The sequence below is a fragment of the Polyodon spathula genome, chromosome 11 (assembly GCF_017654505.1).
Source record: "Polyodon spathula isolate WHYD16114869_AA chromosome 11, ASM1765450v1, whole genome shotgun sequence".
Classification (NCBI taxonomy): Eukaryota; Metazoa; Chordata; class Actinopteri; order Acipenseriformes; family Polyodontidae; genus Polyodon; species Polyodon spathula.
The window spans coordinates 41,472,420-41,490,577 of NC_054544.1; the positions used below are offsets into that span (position 1 = coordinate 41,472,420).

The 18,158-nt window shown below is 36.7% G+C and overlaps 1 protein-coding gene across 6 annotated transcripts in view; it reads right to left on the bottom strand.

Moving 5' to 3' along the window:
- LOC121322937 (rho guanine nucleotide exchange factor 4-like) overlaps positions 1–18,158 on the bottom strand; it is a 157,717-nt gene that overhangs the window by 28,789 nt on the left and 110,770 nt on the right. Inside the window, exon 1 of one of the 6 annotated variants that reach the window (XM_041263578.1) lies at positions 15,627–15,924. The exons of 4 other annotated variants lie outside the window; for them this stretch is intronic. In XM_041263578.1, coding sequence (XP_041119512.1) covers positions 15,627–15,813 — 187 coding nt within the window. In that variant the 5' untranslated portion in view covers positions 15,814–15,924. Of the gene's footprint in view, positions 1–15,626; positions 15,926–18,158 lie in introns of those variants that run through there. One more of the 6 variants, XM_041263575.1, reaches the window with a different exon arrangement.

Sequence of the window (18,158 nt, forward strand, 5' to 3'; positions counted from 1 at the left end):
TTTCTTATTAAAAAAAAGAATATTTAAAAAAAAGAAAATCAATGCTGATACGTAGAAAGTACCAGACTCTAAAATATAGATGTACATAAAAAAAACAATCCTATAGCAATTATTCAAACATTATACAAAGGTTTAACATTGACAGTATAAAGATGAAACCTGACAGCTTCTATGAATATTGACCGGAGAGATATTACAGGGCATCTTCCAGTGTTTTTTTTCCAGTGTTGTTTTTGGAAGAGACAACTCCCCATGCTAACTCTGCAGTCGGTGAGATATATATATATATCTATATATACACACTGTATGTTTTCAAGTTAATTAAGAAAACAAATCATGTCAGAGTCTAGTGCTGACCTGCTTCCTCAAATCTCTTGTCCTTAACTAATGCCGCACTGCTAAACAAACCCTAAAGCTGCTTACTGATTAACAGAGGAAATATGAAAAAGCATTGAGCTATTTGATCTTCTTTGCTCAGCTGTATTATTTAGCCTAATCAATCACTGCCTGATGGTGGCATTACCCAAAGATGTTTTCTAAATATCTTGCATAACACTGTCATAAGGCACCTGTTTGACTAGGGATCTGACGATGGTTTAACCATCATAAGGACACGTCGGAAAACTGAATTCCTAGTAAAACAACATATAGCTAACAAATGCAGTAAATGAATGAATGGAAATGTGTATATGAACACCAATTTGCTTTTCCTTTACTTGTAGTCATCGTTTGGTATAATGTGTTGTTTATGCTATGCAAAATGGATAAGACGCTCAATGCGCACAGCTGTCTCCTAGCAAGTGAAGGCACCACTGTGTTCTAGATGCTGTAATTTATTCTAGAAACATGTCATCCAATTTGCTGCACATCACAACTCTGGAGCACAAAAATAAAACAGTTTGGGAAATTCAATCAGGCTACCTGAATAGAATTATCCTTTGCATAGTGTAACAGAATGTGTGCCTGACAACTACCTAAAAGGAAACAAAAATCAAGTCACTAGATCCACATAACGGATACTAAAGCACCACAGGGTACAAATGGGCCCCAGATTATCTTACGAGGGTTAATATGTGCAGTATTGGGTAGTGTGCACATCAACAGTTATTTAGGATGGACCAATTCATGGGTCAATTCAGGTTAATATCTTTTCCTGTCTACATTCCTGACCATAGGCGCCAGGTTTGTATAATTTTTGGTGGTGCCCAGTATGGGTTAGTGTCCCGCCCCCTATACTTGCAGTCTGATAAAAATAAATAAATAAATAAAATTAAATGCATATATCAGAGGATAAACGACAAAGCTCTGCTGAATACAGTAACAATGAAGTGCTGATGGAGCCATATAGAGGATATATAGAGGATAGAAAGAGACACTGGGGTCTATTTTAATGATCTAATACCCAATATGCCCTATATATAAATACTAATGGTTCAGACATAATTTCAATGTACTTATATCAAAGGTCAAGATTCAAATACGAGCAGGATTCATATGGATCTTTGGATCATTAGACACCTAAATAAATGGCCTATTACAAAGAACATAAGCAATAGTTTTGTAGTATTTTTGGTACATCCTCTGAAAGCATAATAAAGAAGAAATAGAATGATCTATACTGTAAAAGCACTGTGTCCCAATTGAATTATCTGAATACTTCGCTTTATAATCAAAGGATGAATAGCCTGCCTGTCCCCAAGTTATTGACAATGCAGAAAGATTGATGGTCCTGGCTTTGTATTTTCAACACACAAATCCCTTCAGTTACAGAACACTGACTAACCATCCAAGCCAAATCCACTTTATTTATAGCTTTAGCCGTTCTAGATTTGAACAATATTTATTACTGCGCATCATTGTAATGCTGAGCAACTTCAAACCCGGGGGGGGGGGGGGTTTCTAAAATACCATTTCTATTCATGGGTTTCTTCAGTCTAGTACCAGTGAATTAGTAAAAAGAGACCCATAAACAACAACAGCAAAATAATGAATTTGGGACAAAAAAAAGAACATTGGGTCTGATGTGGTAACATCCTGATATTGCATTGTACTGCTTTGGATTTTCAGTATATATTGGTTTAAGTGCCACACTGTACAAGTTTATGGCAGATTACTTGTCAACGAGCAGCAGACCTTAAAGTAATTATACCTAACATTATATGTGTCTCTAATGTGCACTTTCTACAGAAACGTTATATCAGTGTATTTACATTTTAAAACATGGTATCTGGTAGGACTCTGGGTTAATCAATCTCTGTTTGCAAGCCATGCTTTTAGAATGTCTTGTACTTCCTGGGTCTCCCCACCCCCTTCACTGGACTCATTCCAGTCAATAACCAATCAGCTGCTTCCTCTAATGACTGACATACTTTCAGCCAGTAACATACCATAACCCAGTTGACACTTCTGTGGTGAAATGACCCAGGAAGTACAAAGCACAAGGTTCTGAATCTAGAAAAGATCTTCAGCACCCAAAAGGGTACCAGTGATAATGCTTCTTATACTAAGCTAAGAAAATGGATGTAAGAAAATGGAAGTCTTAGTTATGTCTGAGAGTGAGACAGTGCATGTCCCTACAGCTAAAACATCCTTTAATGAATGTAAACCAACTAGACTAACAGGGTTTGTTAATACAAGGTAGTGAAGGATGACTTCTGGATGATGTAGTAAAACTGAGCAACCCTGTGGACACTACAGCTATAAGTCGGTGTTTAGCTAGAAATTGAAAAGATGGATGAGAATCAGCATTGACTTACATCTTGGACCTTCAATCATTTTAGTAACACTATGCTAAAATGAATGGAATACTGTGAGCTTACGAACCCAAGATCTGGTGTCACCAGTTTTATTTTCTTTAACATGTTTCTGGTACACTACCCTACACACTGTAAAATGTACTGTAAACTGTGCATGCATGTAGCAGGCTCAGCAGATCTTCCAAGATAAAGGTTTGCTTCAAACTCCCCTGCAGTGACATCCTGTCATCGCCTGCTCTTGGGTAAGCAGAGAATCCAGTGCATACTGTCTTTTCTCATCAATTACAAAAGGCCTTGAGAATCATCCCATTACAACAGGCAGCCATGCCCCACAAAGGCATGCAAACTAAGTGCAGTTCACATCATGGAGTTATGTCACATAATATAGTTAAATATCTGCTGGAAGGAGGTAAAGTTTTCTGTACTAGGAGAAACCATCTGCACAGTATAGGCTGAGGGTAATACAATTATGAGAAGAAATGTATATGTATAAATTCTGAAGTGCAGGAAAAAATATCTGGGTAAAGTGAACATTGCGGATAGGGCAGGTTACAGCAGCCCAACATATTTTTTATAAAGCACATTAAATTGGTGATTGGTAGGGTGCTTTGATTAATATGAGCCTACTGCAGATGCCTTCCAGTAAAGCAATACCAGACTGTCAACAGCAATAGATCTGGCAACAGCAAAAGCTAAGTTCCCACAAGGCATAAATTATGCATAACTAGGTCATAATGCTACAAGAAAAATTTGAAGGATTACATACAAACAGAATAATGATGTCTTATTAAATATATGTAACTTTTTTTTTTTTTTTTTTTACTTTTTACATTTTAATTATCACCTTTAAAACATATGTAAGGGAATTTGTCTGTGATTTATTTTATCTGAGTTTGTGTGCGCTGCAAAATCCTGCAACCCCAGCATCTTGCATTTATTACTGACATAGTAATTGGAAACAGTTCAGAAATATTCTAACTAAACCTATTCTGAAGAGGCATCAATAATAATAAAAAGACAACATTAACAGTATTACCTGAAGAAAGCAGTGTTGTCATTGTGTACTTGCATACACAATGCACAAATATAATGCAGTCAAATCAGCATGAGTTCAAATCAGCATGACGTTCAACATCTACTCTCATGTAATGGAAATCATTTTATGAAGTCCACTGGTTTCCATGTACATCTGATGTGACACGTGTAATGTTGGAGATATTAAAAGTATCTGAAAGGTGGCAACCCTATCTGTAAATTATTTTGCTAGTGTTTCTTCTGAATATTACAATAGTATTAAAATGGTGAAAAAGTGATACAGTGGTTACATCCCACACATTGTCCCCCATACATCCCTCCTCATACATTTCCTTTACTCTCCAATTACATGCAGTACTCTTGAGTCCCTTTCACACTGGCATGCTCAACCCAAGTCAAAACCTACCCAGGTCAGGACCCGGTGTCATGCACTGACGCTTCCATCCAAGCTTCTCTGGATTGAAACATCAGCCCAAATGTGTGTCAATCAACAGAAATATGGCTAAACAGAATAAATAGAAATGTTCCTTGTGGAAGTGAAACCTTCACGCAGGCGTGGCTGTTTGCTATTGCGTTGGCTCACGAATGGCCATCAAGCATTTGTCTCGCTCAACCCAGGTCAAAGCGTGCCAACCCACATCATGAGGTTGCTGTGATCTGGGTTAACCTGAGTACCCAGGTACGTGGTTTCAGAGTGCACAGGATTGTGTCCCGGTTAGCCAGGACTCGGGTAGGAGTGCCAGTGTGAAAGTGGCTTTAGACACAAAGGTCATGTCTCCGTACTGCATTGAGCCGCAATCCCAGTGGCACAAATCTGCCCTCTGATGACATCTAATTATCAACAGGCAGGACACATATCAGGGAATCGCCTAATGACTGAGTTCTCAATCTGACAATTCATTTATTGTACGCAATCCTACTTCTTTCCTGTTCAACTTTAATTACAAACTGGGGATCGGCCTGTGATGTAACTCAAAGCGATTTATGACATGTTTACAAGAAACAAAAGGAGTGTTTAATTATTAAGCATGACAGATTATTATGTTTTCATTAGTGTCGGTATGCAAAGCAGTCTGATTCAGAATGGAGATCCCAGAGCTCAGTGTTACAAACTGAGTTCAGCAGTCTGTTTAAACTGAGGGATGAATACACTAATAGACACAGGTGTTTTGATACGCTGTGCACGTTTTCCATCAACTCCTCACAGTCTCCTTCAATGTTGTTATGCTAAACTGATGCTCTACAGTGCAGACATCCAAATAGCTCAGTTACTGGAAAAGTCAGTGACTGGCAAAATTAGCTACACAGTTACATTGAGGAGAAGGACTTCTGCCCATTCCAACTCAGCAGGAAGAACAGCTTAGCAGGGTTGGAAGTAATGCTCTCAAGCCCCCATGCTTACAATGAAAACATGTTTCAGTTTGAAGACATCATCAAAAAAGACACTACAGAACATTGCTGCGACTAAGAATGAGGTCGCTGTCATTCTACACAGTACAATGATTTCAATGACTTTAGACTAGCCAGTATACAAGCTTGAAACAGAAATCAGGGGTTCTAATGTTAGATGCATTTACTGTAGTTTTTTAGCATAAAACAGAGAAAGATCACAGAGGAAAGGTACATTTCCATGATATCCCTAAGAAAGTTTCATGCTTTTTTAACTGCTATACTTGTACATGTTCTGTTTGACAGTAACTTAACATATTCTCACTGTACTTCACTACACTGTCTTTTATTTTCTATGCTTTACCTCAGTAACTTGTTATAAAGAAATATGTCTCTTGCCTGCCTGGTTCTTAAAACAAAACATATGTGACAATTCCCTAACCCAGTTATAGCATGTTATTCACCTTTATTAATATTTAAACTCTAAAAACAGGGTTGCAGGGTATTTTACCAACTCAAAGACACATTGAGGCCAAGCTACCTTAATATTCACTTTCGTAGTTTTATATTTTTAATAACCAAGCACTTTACGGGCACTGCTTCTGACTAAATTCTGCAGGTCGACAATACTGTTTTTCCTGAACAAGAGGTGAATTACACACAACCAGCATGAGCTTGGTGTTCTATATCTGGCACTCGGTGCCAGGACAGGATTTATCTGTGGTCAAAAACAAAAACAAAAAATAAAACCTAACAAAAGCAAACGTTTGTTTTTATCTTGTGATGATTCAGTCTGCATTAGAGTGCATGACAGCATGGCATTTTTCTTTAATTTTGTTACATTAAAAATAATGGATTGCGTATTCATTTAAAGATAGCTGAAACTGTTCACGTTACACCAACTGGCCTAATTAATAGCTGCCAAGTAAGCCAATATGGTGTTTCCAACCGACAGACACAGGGAGGTACTGAATAGCACAGACCTTATGAATAATTTACAGCCAACATAGTGCTATCTTCAAAGAAAGGACTTTTAAATATACAAAAGATATTTTCAGCGATAACCAACTACAGGCAGTTAGACATAAGAAAATGCATGAACAGTGATTGCCCAGTTCCAAGTAGCTGATTGATCGCAACACTTGGTTAAATTGGCCCCCAAAGGGTCCCAATGGTTCAGCATCATAAACATTATGAAAACAGTACAGATCATGTGCTGGAAAAGTTGATCTGCCACTGCTTGGATCATTAAAATAGAGCCCATTGTGTCTCACATGGGAATTAAAAGAAAATACTAAAACCAGAAAACCTATATATACTTATGCAACATACAGTGCTGTGTGCTTCAAATACAGTAAATATGTATACATAATAATTTCCATGGTTACTAGTACACCAAGAGCATATAAGAGTTCATGAAAAATATTTTTTGGTTCATATATTTAATAACAGCAATACGTTCACATCTAAAACACAAAAACGTCTTTCTTATATGTATAAAACTCTTTGTGAAATCTGACACAGTATGGAGATACTTGGGTTTAAGGGTTAAAACCCCCAATAAAAATTGATTTACAGTAGTCAATTGAGGCTAACTATCCCTTTAATGATAATAATACTACTAATAATAAGCAGCTGATATGATTAAGTGATGCAGTCATGCCCCTGCAAATGAGTTAATGAGGCCATGCAGTTGATATTACTGAGCAATAATGGAGCCACATGGTGGTATTTCATCTCCAGTCTTCTATGCTGAGGTATGTGCTTTATCGCTCTTTCCACCTAGAAGTCAGAATTTTTCTAATCTTCATGTGAGGAAACACAGATACAAAATGTGAGGCGCACAGTGGCCCTTTAACTGCCTCTCCACAATACCGCTGATGAAGCTGCTGCCTACTTTCAGCTAGGAGATTTTTGGATAAAGACCCATTTGGCCTATCACACTACAAAGAATATTTGTTTTATATTCAAAAGGTGACCATGAACTGCATTGTAGGTGCTGTATATGCAAGTCCATTTCAGTAGACCTAAACCTTGATGCTGAAAGCAGCTGACAGAAAACAAACATTTAAAAATACATAGTAGGCTATGCCTGGCCAAACTTTAAACTGAAAATAAAGGCTGTTTTTTTGGAGTTTTGTAAACTTTCTTGACATGCTTGTGTAACAGGGTTAAGTTTTCTTTTGTAATTATAATGTCAGATGTATGATTTTTCTATTGCACTTTGATTATTTTATATTGATTTTTTATTTATTTTTTTTAAAGTGCGTGTGAATGTGTGTAAGAAAGTTGCATTGTAATTGATTAATTAGTCCAATTTTGTAGCTGAATACTTTATAATTGGGGCTTCTGATTTTCGGATTTAACTGATAAAACCTGATAAAACACCCCCAATACAAAATAAATGAAATTGGTGGATAGCCAACAAACACCGGAAAACACCGGAAAAACTGTGGAAATGGTTAATCAATTCATGTACCCTTTTTCTATTAAAAAAATAAAACCTGCTACAAAAATAATAATAATAAATACATTTCCCAGTGTTGCTGGGCAATGTCCCACCTTCCTGACTTGCATCTTCGTTCTGTTTACTTTAAACCCGCCCCAACTACTGAGTGACAACACGTTCCTACATTTCTAGTGGAGACTCAGCTTGGAAGATTTAAAACAAGATTACAATCAGGAATGGAGGCTTGTTAGTAGGATTCAAAGCTGTATTACAGCTAAAATACAGAGGATTTAAAACAGAATTATGGTGAAATGTGCAAAAATGCCTACACACAAAAACCCCAGAAGAATGTGCCCGTGACCATAAGGATTTTATTGTGGAAGACAGCAAAGGAAAGAAGGTACAATTTAAGTGTGCAAGTACTGTCGAGTTACTACTATACATATGTTCACAGAAGAAAAAAAAATGCTTAGGCATTTTGGAAAGTAACCAAAAACATAAATTCATACAGTATATAAAAAACGAAAGCCCCGAAAAAAAGTGATTTACATAAAACAGAAAAATAGATAAAAAAAAAAAAAAAAAAAAAGCATCAAAAAATACAATTAATAAAACCCGAAAAACAGAAGCCCTATTTATAAAGCTTCATACAGAAGAACAAGGGAAGAGCTTGGAGGACGTTCAGGATAAAGAGCACTTTGTGTGAGCATGGATGGGAAGTAGGAGCTGCAGTAGGGTTTTTGAGAAACTACTACTTTGTGTGTGGAGTTTATGAACTGTAGTGTATACTGGCGGGGGTGTGTATCCGCATATAGCAATTGTAGCTCATGTGTGCTACATTCTTAGCCCGGCACCATCTCTGTCTGTAGTGAGTGAGGGAGGGGGAGATCTAGAATGGCTTTTATATGATTATTGATGTAAAATGAAAATCCATCTCCTTTTTCTCTGACAGCTTTGAGAATGGGATTATTTAGCCAATACAATAAGTGCCCGATGCTTGGTATCTGAACTCCATTGGAGGTGAGAGTGAGGACTCATTAGGTTTTGTTGTTTAGTTGGAGCACCAAGTTATTTTGATTAATACATTTTGTTAACTGAGTCCTCGACCACATCTCCAATTCACCAATGCAATTAACTCTGGATTGTTTTATTCTGCTTAGGTGCCCTTCAGTGCTTTATAACCTGTGATGCTGACATGTTAACTACTGTGTCTAATTTGTGTAGCTGATAACTAATATGCATCTGTATTTACTAAGCCCTGAAAAAAAAGATCCATTTGCTATATTTTATTTTTGTAAATGTGAAAAACATATTTTCTTATAAATAAAAAACATTGAACTCCATTTTGCTCATCCTCTACTTATGGTTCATGCATTGCTCCTTCCCAGTAAAATAACCCGTGCTGTTAAATTAGGGCAGAATTGGGAAACATTCCATTTTAGTTGCTCTTTTTTATAGAGCTGTCGTAGTCAATGGTGGCTTAGCCTGAACACAGTTGCCCCCGCTGTAGCCATGCACACCATTTGACTGGTTTGGCTTTGTTAACCCACGCCTGTTACACTTGTCCTCATAAGTGTGTTAGAAAAATGTGTTAAAACACAAAATATAAATGAGAAAGGTTTGATGAATACAGAACCTGCACGTTTCTTTTACAGCAGACTTCTTTCACTATGCAACCAGGTGTCCTAAACATATACCTCTAGTTTCCATATTACAAATTGTCATTTTGCTCTGCTATGTCAAACATGCTTAAGTGGGCTTTTAATTTAGGAGCTCCTGCTTCCTGCTAGTTTCCGGTGCCTCGTTTCCATTGTTGTCTTACCTTACAATGATGCTACATTTACACAACAGTGACTTGAGCAATATTGAGGGCAGAATGGCAAGATGGAGGCTCAGTCTATGTTAGCTATTGACATAAGTCAAAGTATGTGGGATATACTGTATTACAACACATGTAAAACAGTGTGATGTGTAGTTTGTACTGAAGAATACTGCACAACCCCAGCAGTTATTTTAATATAGATCTGCTGATGTTCTGTCAAAGGCCCTGCTCCAACTATCACTGACTGGTCAAACAGCAGAATGAGGCTTTTTCTTTGGCTCAGCTATGTGCCCTTTTGACTGAAGAACCAGTGCACGAATGGAATTCTGGTTTACAATTGCACAATACAACTGTATCCAACTGAGTATCTCATGGAAAAAAGTCTTGTACAAATTTCCAGCTGTCAGACAGTGTCAAACAAACAAATGCATTGTGCTGCTACACAGACGGTTGTCCTGTACAAAATATTTGAAATAACAAACAAGTCTCAATGGAAACCCGGAGGTACACAGGCACTTGAATAGTCTTGTTAGAATTAGCCTTACAGCTCCTGTTAAACACAAAGGAGTCAGAAACAAACAGAAATTCACATAATCAATGGAGGATTCTAGGGAGGTATGCAACAGCTGCATCTAAAGACGTACACTGAGACAGCAGAGAGGGAAAACTGTTCTATCACCAACCATTGATATCTAAAACACATCTTCACCACAGTCATATACTTTTGAAAGGCGTTCCAGTCAGATGGATTATGAGGTGTGCTGCCTGATTTTTCAGATCATAATTCATAGAAAAAGTTTGTGTTGTCATAAGATTGAACTTTTTTCATATTTTGCCTGCTTTGTGGACAGAATACTTTGACATAGATGTTGTACTTTAAAATAACATTGCATAAACTAATATAGTGTATATGACAATGTTATGAATCATCAGGTAAATACACACGGTAAAGCTTTGTTTTACATGATAGCGGTCCATTGCCTTGCTGGCAGTTGCTATACAGAGAAACATGAGCTTGTTGGCAAACTGACTCCCCTTTGAGTGCTTAAACTGTTCTGAACCCCACAGCCTCCCCATGTTGATCTGACTGCTCCCCTCTGCTCAGAGAATCAGGAACTACTAGCTGTCAAACCTAATAGATTTTCTCAACATCTGAATACATACCCCTAAAAGGCTGAACATTTTCGTAAAGTCCACAAACTAGTTTTAACTACCAGGAGTGGGATTGAAGTTATGCATTCATGATGCCCATTTCTGGAGAAAGAATCCAGCCTTTAGTGTAATGGACTAATAAGACATTTACATTCTTTTGGGTCTTTGGCAGTGAATAATTGGTGGATAATTTGTTTAATAATATTAAAAAGATATGTATTAATTAATGAACCCACTGCATACCACATCAGCTCTATGCAAAAATGGAATCTTGAGTGCTAAATAACCACCTTTTACATGTATTTTCCTGCATAAGTACATGTTATCAGGAGCCTTCATTTTGATAAAACTGATCTTTCCACCTTCTGCAATAGGATCCCTTTAAAGATATAGGCTTAACCATTACCTTTTAGACTCAAAATTGATAAAGGATCAGGAATCCTGACTGAGGACTCTTACCAAAAGGATCCAAAGAAAGGTACAATTCAGATCTCCTTACAATCACTAATGTTCCTTTTACATTCACTCTTTTGCTGCAGTTCATTGTGAGCCTTCTTGGCCAGTTCATAATTGAAAAGGAGAACCTGGAAAACCAGGTGCTGCGTGGTGTTAAAGTATATTATACAGTATACTATCTCTGGATGACACATTAACCTCTCTGCTCAGTGGACTGTAAAGATCAGCTGGCACTGTTTATGAAGAAGTGCTAATCCCAGTGTCCTGGCTAAATCCCAATGTATTAAATCAATAAAACTCTGGCCTGACTAATTATCCAAATTCTACATGCCACTGTTCCCAAGGTCACCACTGTCAATGAGAAAGTATTATGCCTTGTCTACACCTAGTCAAACAAGCATGTCATTGACATACAACTCCTGTCATGGATGTAAATACTGATTTACATCAGGAACATGAAAAAGCAGATCCCTATAACCTACATTTAAGTTTGCACCCTGCATGCACATCTCAGACATACAGACAGCTGGATTGATGCCTCCATGTATAGTACTCCCAGATTTGTACACTCTTAATAACTTGAATTAAAAATGTCCTAACTAAAGTTCACCACAAATTAATAAGCGCTTCTGTAAATATATGTAAAAATATAACATAAACAAACAGACCAAGACAGATGGACAAGACAGAAAACTAATAATTTAACTGCAACTGTAAGAACTACTATTGTAAGGCAAAACACAACAGCTGCAGCATTCCCTCTCATTCCACACAAACGAAAGCACCCGTGGTACCAGATTTTAGCACTCAGAATTCAGCAATGTGGAAATATGCAATTGAGCTGGGAAATACACTGGGTATTCTGCCACACTGACAAACCTTGAATTAAAAAACCTACATTGCCTCCACTCCCACCCCCACCCTCACCTCCCACCATGTTCTTTCTCTTACAGGTCAAATCAAATAAACACACTGCTTTCTTCAGTTTTTGAATGTGACCTGATGCAACCTTTGTCCCCCATTCAAGGCTTAAAAAGGCCAGATAGTCAATTGTGAAATCAATAGTAAATGTATACATTCCAAAAAACAGATACGGCTTCCATAAACACACTCCTGTAGCCGCAATATGTGTAATACTTAAAACTACTGGTATATTGCCTAATGCGTATTAATCTAAATGAAACACTGTCAGTATTTGCTATATACAATGTATGGAGCTCAGATAATACTCAGCAGTACTGAAGTCTGTGCTCCCACCTCTTCAAATGTGTGCTAATCTGGTGGTTATTGATACCTTTCGGTTGTGCATTAAGGCATGATAAACTATCAAAAGGGCAAAATGATGTAACTGCAGTTTCTCTGAGTAGGATTTTACTATGGTGCACCAATCGCTTCCAATACATTAGAGCTACAATGGTTTAGTCATCCAGCAGTCGACTGTCACACAATGATTAAGATTTGTTTTGTTTGCCCAGCAAACCAAGAGTGCAAACCCCTTATTACTGCAATGTTGGAATGGTTTGTCATAATCTATTAAAGCCCATGTATTTATGCTTTCCAATTCAACTTGGATTTGAATGTCACTAACACTGAGTTGAATATTAATATGATTTATAATATTGAATCCTTAGGACCCGTTACAGAATGAATTATTCTTGTGACATTTGGTGTTGAAAGTCTGTATAGAAATATTCCTCATAATGGTGGATTGTGTGCTCTTGAACACTTCCTCCAAAAACGAGATCCTTTACCTTCTAATTCAGGTACTTTGAGTCTGGCTGAAATGGTACTTTCTCATAATTATTTTGTTTTTCAATTAGATTTTTTTTCTTCAAATTAAAGAAACTGCCATGGATGCATCCATGGCACCAAATCATGCTAATTTGTGTGTAGGTTATTTAGAGGAACAATTCATTATTGATCTGCAAATGAACATTTTTTTTTGCCTAATATTTTACTTTGGAAAAGATACACAGACGATATCTTTGTTTTGTGGAGAGGAGGTGTTCAGGAGCTCTTAATATTCCACCAATTTCTGAATTCTTGCTGTGAACATTTAAGGTTTACTATACAATACAACCTTGAGCAAATTAACTTTTTCGATTTATGGATTATTAAGGAAAAAAATACATAATATACTTATTTGTATAAAAAGCCCAGTGACCGTAATACTTTATTAACATCAGATAGTTACCATCCTCTTCTGTAAAACAGTTTACCTTACAACTAATTGTGTAGAATTAAACAGATTTGTCATCGAGACTCTGATTTTTTATCCAACCTTACTGTTTTGAAAGAAACATTTTGGTAACGGGGATACGGGGAGAAATGCCTCAGTGTTGCTACCCCAAAAAATTATCAGAAATCAAGAAGAGTGTTTTTACAAGCTAAAACTAAAACTAAACACACTTCTGTAATTATTTCCACTAAATATATCAAATGTTCTGAACAAATTAAAGGAAGTTTACATAAATATTGGCACATTTTAAAACCGGACAGCAATTTGACACCTCTGTCCTTGGATCCCCCTCTTGTTGCTTTTAAAAGAGGACCACATTTTAAGGATTCTGGTTAAAATTGATTTGCCTCCCTGTCCTCAACAACTACTCTTAACACCTATAACAGATGGTAATTAAAAATGTGGAGCATGTGCTCAATGTAACAGTACTTTGAAATGTCATTCTTTGAAACATCCATTTACTGACAAAATGATTCCTGTTAAAGGTATAATTTCTTGCTTCACAAAGGGAGTGATATATTTGATTCAATGCTCTTGTGGTAAATCTTATGTCGGTAAAACTAAACATGCTGTTAAAACTAGAACAGCTGAACATCATGGCACGATAAGATGTAAAGATGAAGCACATACAGTTGCTGCCCATTTTATAAAAGCCAAACATTTGATTTTATCTTTTAGATATTTTTGGTTACATTTTCAAGGAGGGGTGGTGATTTTTACACCATTCTCTTTAAAAGAGAAGCTTTTTCGATCCATAATCTAAAAACTGTAATTCCTATGAATATTAATTTAGATCTTTGACCATTCCTTTAAATTATTATTATTATTATTATTATTATTATTATTATTATTATTATTATTATTATTATTACAGCTTTTCTTCTATGATAAATTTTATTGTTATATATTCTGGGGGGAATTTACAGCTATGTGTTTAGAAATTTCAATAATAATGACTGTGTTTTTATTAAATTGTTAATTTCATTTTGTTTAATTATTATTTTTTTAAAGCTAATGATTAGGTGTTACCATTATCCATTATAAAGTATAGTTGGTTCTATATTAGCTTTATCTTTTGTAGTATTATTATTGATGAATTATGCAACATTATCCAAGTAATTAATCATTAATTAATAACTTGTTTCAATATATTATGTCTTTATACAACTATCAATTATGTAGACTAATTCTGATTTCTTAATTTGTTGATTGCTAACATCTGCTACTTTGTCTATAAAAAACACTCTTAGTGGCTCTCTACACCCTTGTGAAGGCTTGCAGCCAAAATGTTTCTTTCTCAAAAAATTTTGAAAACTTTTAGGAGTATGTCTGAACGTACAGCTTCACTTTTTCTTTGCCTGACACAAGCAATTAACATCATAATACAAATTAAAGATCCATGTCCAACCAAATTCTGCATGCTTTCAAAAAACGAAAAACTGTACAGTATTTGCTGTGCCATACATTTCAATGCAATCCTCCACTGTATAAAATATCTGATAAGAACTAATTTAAGTGTTCTCCAGGGTGACTTGGTTGATCAATTTTACAAGCATAAATCATTCTCTAAAGCAAAACAACATGGAAAAACAGATGGACATCATTGGAAAGTAATAAGGACCAAATTGGATGGTGTTTCTGTGTACTACAGTACATCTTTTCACTGGCTTATGGAAATATTCTGAATTTCTATTAAGAATAAATAAACATCATTTAACATAATCAAAAAATTATGTTTCAGCATTCCCATATTCGGCCCCCAATTCAGATCCCAATTTGAAATCAAAGGTAAACACACATTGTCAAAACAGGTTCTGCAAGAATCTGAGTCATAGTGCCTACATAAAAGTGTACATCTTAACCACTGTACAAAAGAGTTACAATAAGAATAAGAACTACAGTTTTATTATTCATTCAATATGTGTTTTGTTTTAAAAGAAAGTTGTGCATTCTTTTAAATGCATTTTATATTGGGAAACTTTTTATTTTTTTTCATGAAGTACTTTTCATTTTAACAAGTTAGCACTTCTGAAAATGATTCTCAATATCAAAGAGCACCAAGTTCGATGAATACATACTGTACATCTATAACAGTTCTGCTTTCCCAACCACTGCTTTTATCACGACAAAATAAACCCTATAAAACCTGCCAAAAACAATAAAACACAAGAAGCAGAGAAAAACCTGTATTCATTCCCTTCCACTTTCCAATGCCAGTCACTGAAAAAGGACTAGCAGAGCCCATACAGATTGAAATGTTATCTCTTGTTGCTTACCGCTTCCCCATTAGGTCAACAGGAGTAGCAATAAAGGATGCAGGGCTCTTACCAGTAACAGAATGCAGGCTCTCCAGACTCCAGTACCTGGACAGGACCCCCCTAATCCCTGTGACACTCCCTCCTCCCACCCCGCTGCAGTCTGAGTCAGAGCCAGGGGACAGTCCTGAGCTGCCACTGCTGCTGCAGCTCCCTTCCATGTGGGGACCACTCCCCTCAGCACACTGCTGGGTCCTCATGACTCCAGAACCAGGGGAGATGCTCTTGCTGGTGGTGGTGTTTTATACAGCTACAACAGGCAGGTTCCTCAGAGTGGTACCTGGTATAACTGTCTATTGACTGGCTGACTAACTGGCAGACTGACTGACTGGAGCTTAATCTTCGTTGCTAGCCAGATCTGCTGCCTTGCCTGCACACACACACACTCTCTCATTGACATCACTGGGGGTCCTCTAAAGGAGGATTCACTCTCACTGCGTTGTCAATGATGCTAACAGCTGCCACAGAAGAGCTGTGGGAATGAAAGCAGAGCCCCCCTGTTTGCACCCCAACCCACTCCCCTACCTCCCAGATAGTCATACTGCAAAAAAACAACATTAATAAAGCGAGGGCTGCCTAATAACAGGAGCTGAAATGTTACTCTGTTTCTCACTAACAGATGGTAGACTGGCTGACAGCATTTCTGAGGAGCCCGGTCATTTCCCTAACATTGTACAGTACAGTATAAATCATATTAATTTTAGTTATACTGAGATTGTGACTTATATGACTTGCAAATTACTTGTTGGTTGATTTGAAAATGTGTATATGGCTTCAAAATGATGAGGGAAATGTCTAGTGTTATGACACATAGTTCCCTGAAAAAATTCAATCAGGTGCAAATTGGGGCTATTTGCTGTGCTAGGCAGACACATTTCTAGTTGTTCACTGTTTTCATGGGAATAAATGGTTCTACCTCTTGTTGATGGTAATTAATAATGAATGGGTTTCTGGTTAATGACAGGGAAACCACATCAATCTATTATGATTTGGTGCTAGAAATAGTATCTTGGTATTTTGTAGTGTCATGCAGTGGTACCCCAAATGTTATCTATGGACTACCAAAATAGAACTAGTGGGTGGGATACTTGTTTTCTACAGTATTTTACCTCAGAAAATGTGATTTCTGCAATGGTGGCTACCCAGACTAGACTAGACTGACATTCTTGGAAGTAGTCATAGCTTTATTTAAAGACTGTATGCTTTTTCTTTTGCATTTAAGATGCTGTATAGGTTTTGTGACATTGATTTTTACATATTATTTTTACTAGTGAAAATGTAATTTTCCTGATCCTGGAATACAGTATAGGGTTACAATGTATCATACTAATTTAAGCAAGACAGGTCTCGTTAAATGTTGAAATTAATATTGAAACTCCTACACCTTACCTTCTCTCCTGCACTTACTTATTTCTAAAGTAATGATTCATGGAATGAAACAACTGATGGCATTGGTATATTATCTAGAAAACAGATCTGAGTACTGTATTAAATATATAAGCATTACACAATACAGCTCATTGTGCATAAGGTCTGCAAAGCCTACGGTAATGAACTACTTCCACAAGCTGGTCTGAAAAATCATGCCATGGAGATGCAGGTTGCAGTGTGTGACCACTCAGCCAGCAGCAGCACAACAAGGCTTCTGCCTTATGCTATTCATTTCCAAGGTATCTATTCCTAATACTGCCGTCAGAGATTTTGAAGTGCTACTGAACCTCCCATTTTGAAGTTTTACTGTGTATGAGACAACTGCATGGGGGATAAGGCATGACAGGGTGGTTCTAGGGTTCCTTCTTGTTGTTTGGAAATCTGAGTCTCCAAGTGGAAGTGGATAACTAAAGTTAAACTGAAATAAAGTATTAAGGGCCTTATTTTGAAGCAAGGGCAAAATGGGGGATTTTCTGAAAGAAGACCAAAAAAAGAAGTATTGTAAAAATATTGTCAAACAAGCAAACTAGGAACAATTAAGTTACAGCAGGGGTTATGTTCTGAGATCTTTCTTTTTTTTTTTGATGGTAAAATTGTTTTATTTCCTCTCAGACAATGTGTTTTTGCTTTTGCACTTACATCACCATAGGGCCCTATGCATTTTGATAATACACTCACTATTTGCTGCTGCTTCCTAGTGAGGTTTATTTATTTTTGTAGCTTAATTTTAAAATAAATCCCATACAGTTAAAGTCATTAAATTTGTCTGGGAAACAAACACACAACAGGTCATACACAGTAGAAACAACACAAAATGAAAGACGCAGGTAGATAAAATTAAATTTGCCTATATCCTCCTGACCTTTTACTTCTTGAAATTTTGTCCACAGATATTCTACTCTGCATTCCTGGTTTGTCTTAGATAGGACAGTGTTTTTCCCAGTCTTAGACCAGTGAAAATACAGCACTACACAACAGCTGTAGTAGACTTGGCACTACAGAGCTATACAGTAAGCAGAAACAGACTGGCAAAGCAGTGGGTGAGGGGCAGTGCTTGATATTAGCTGGCTTCAATCTTGCATTCTTGAAACCTCCCACACTTGCTTATAAAGAC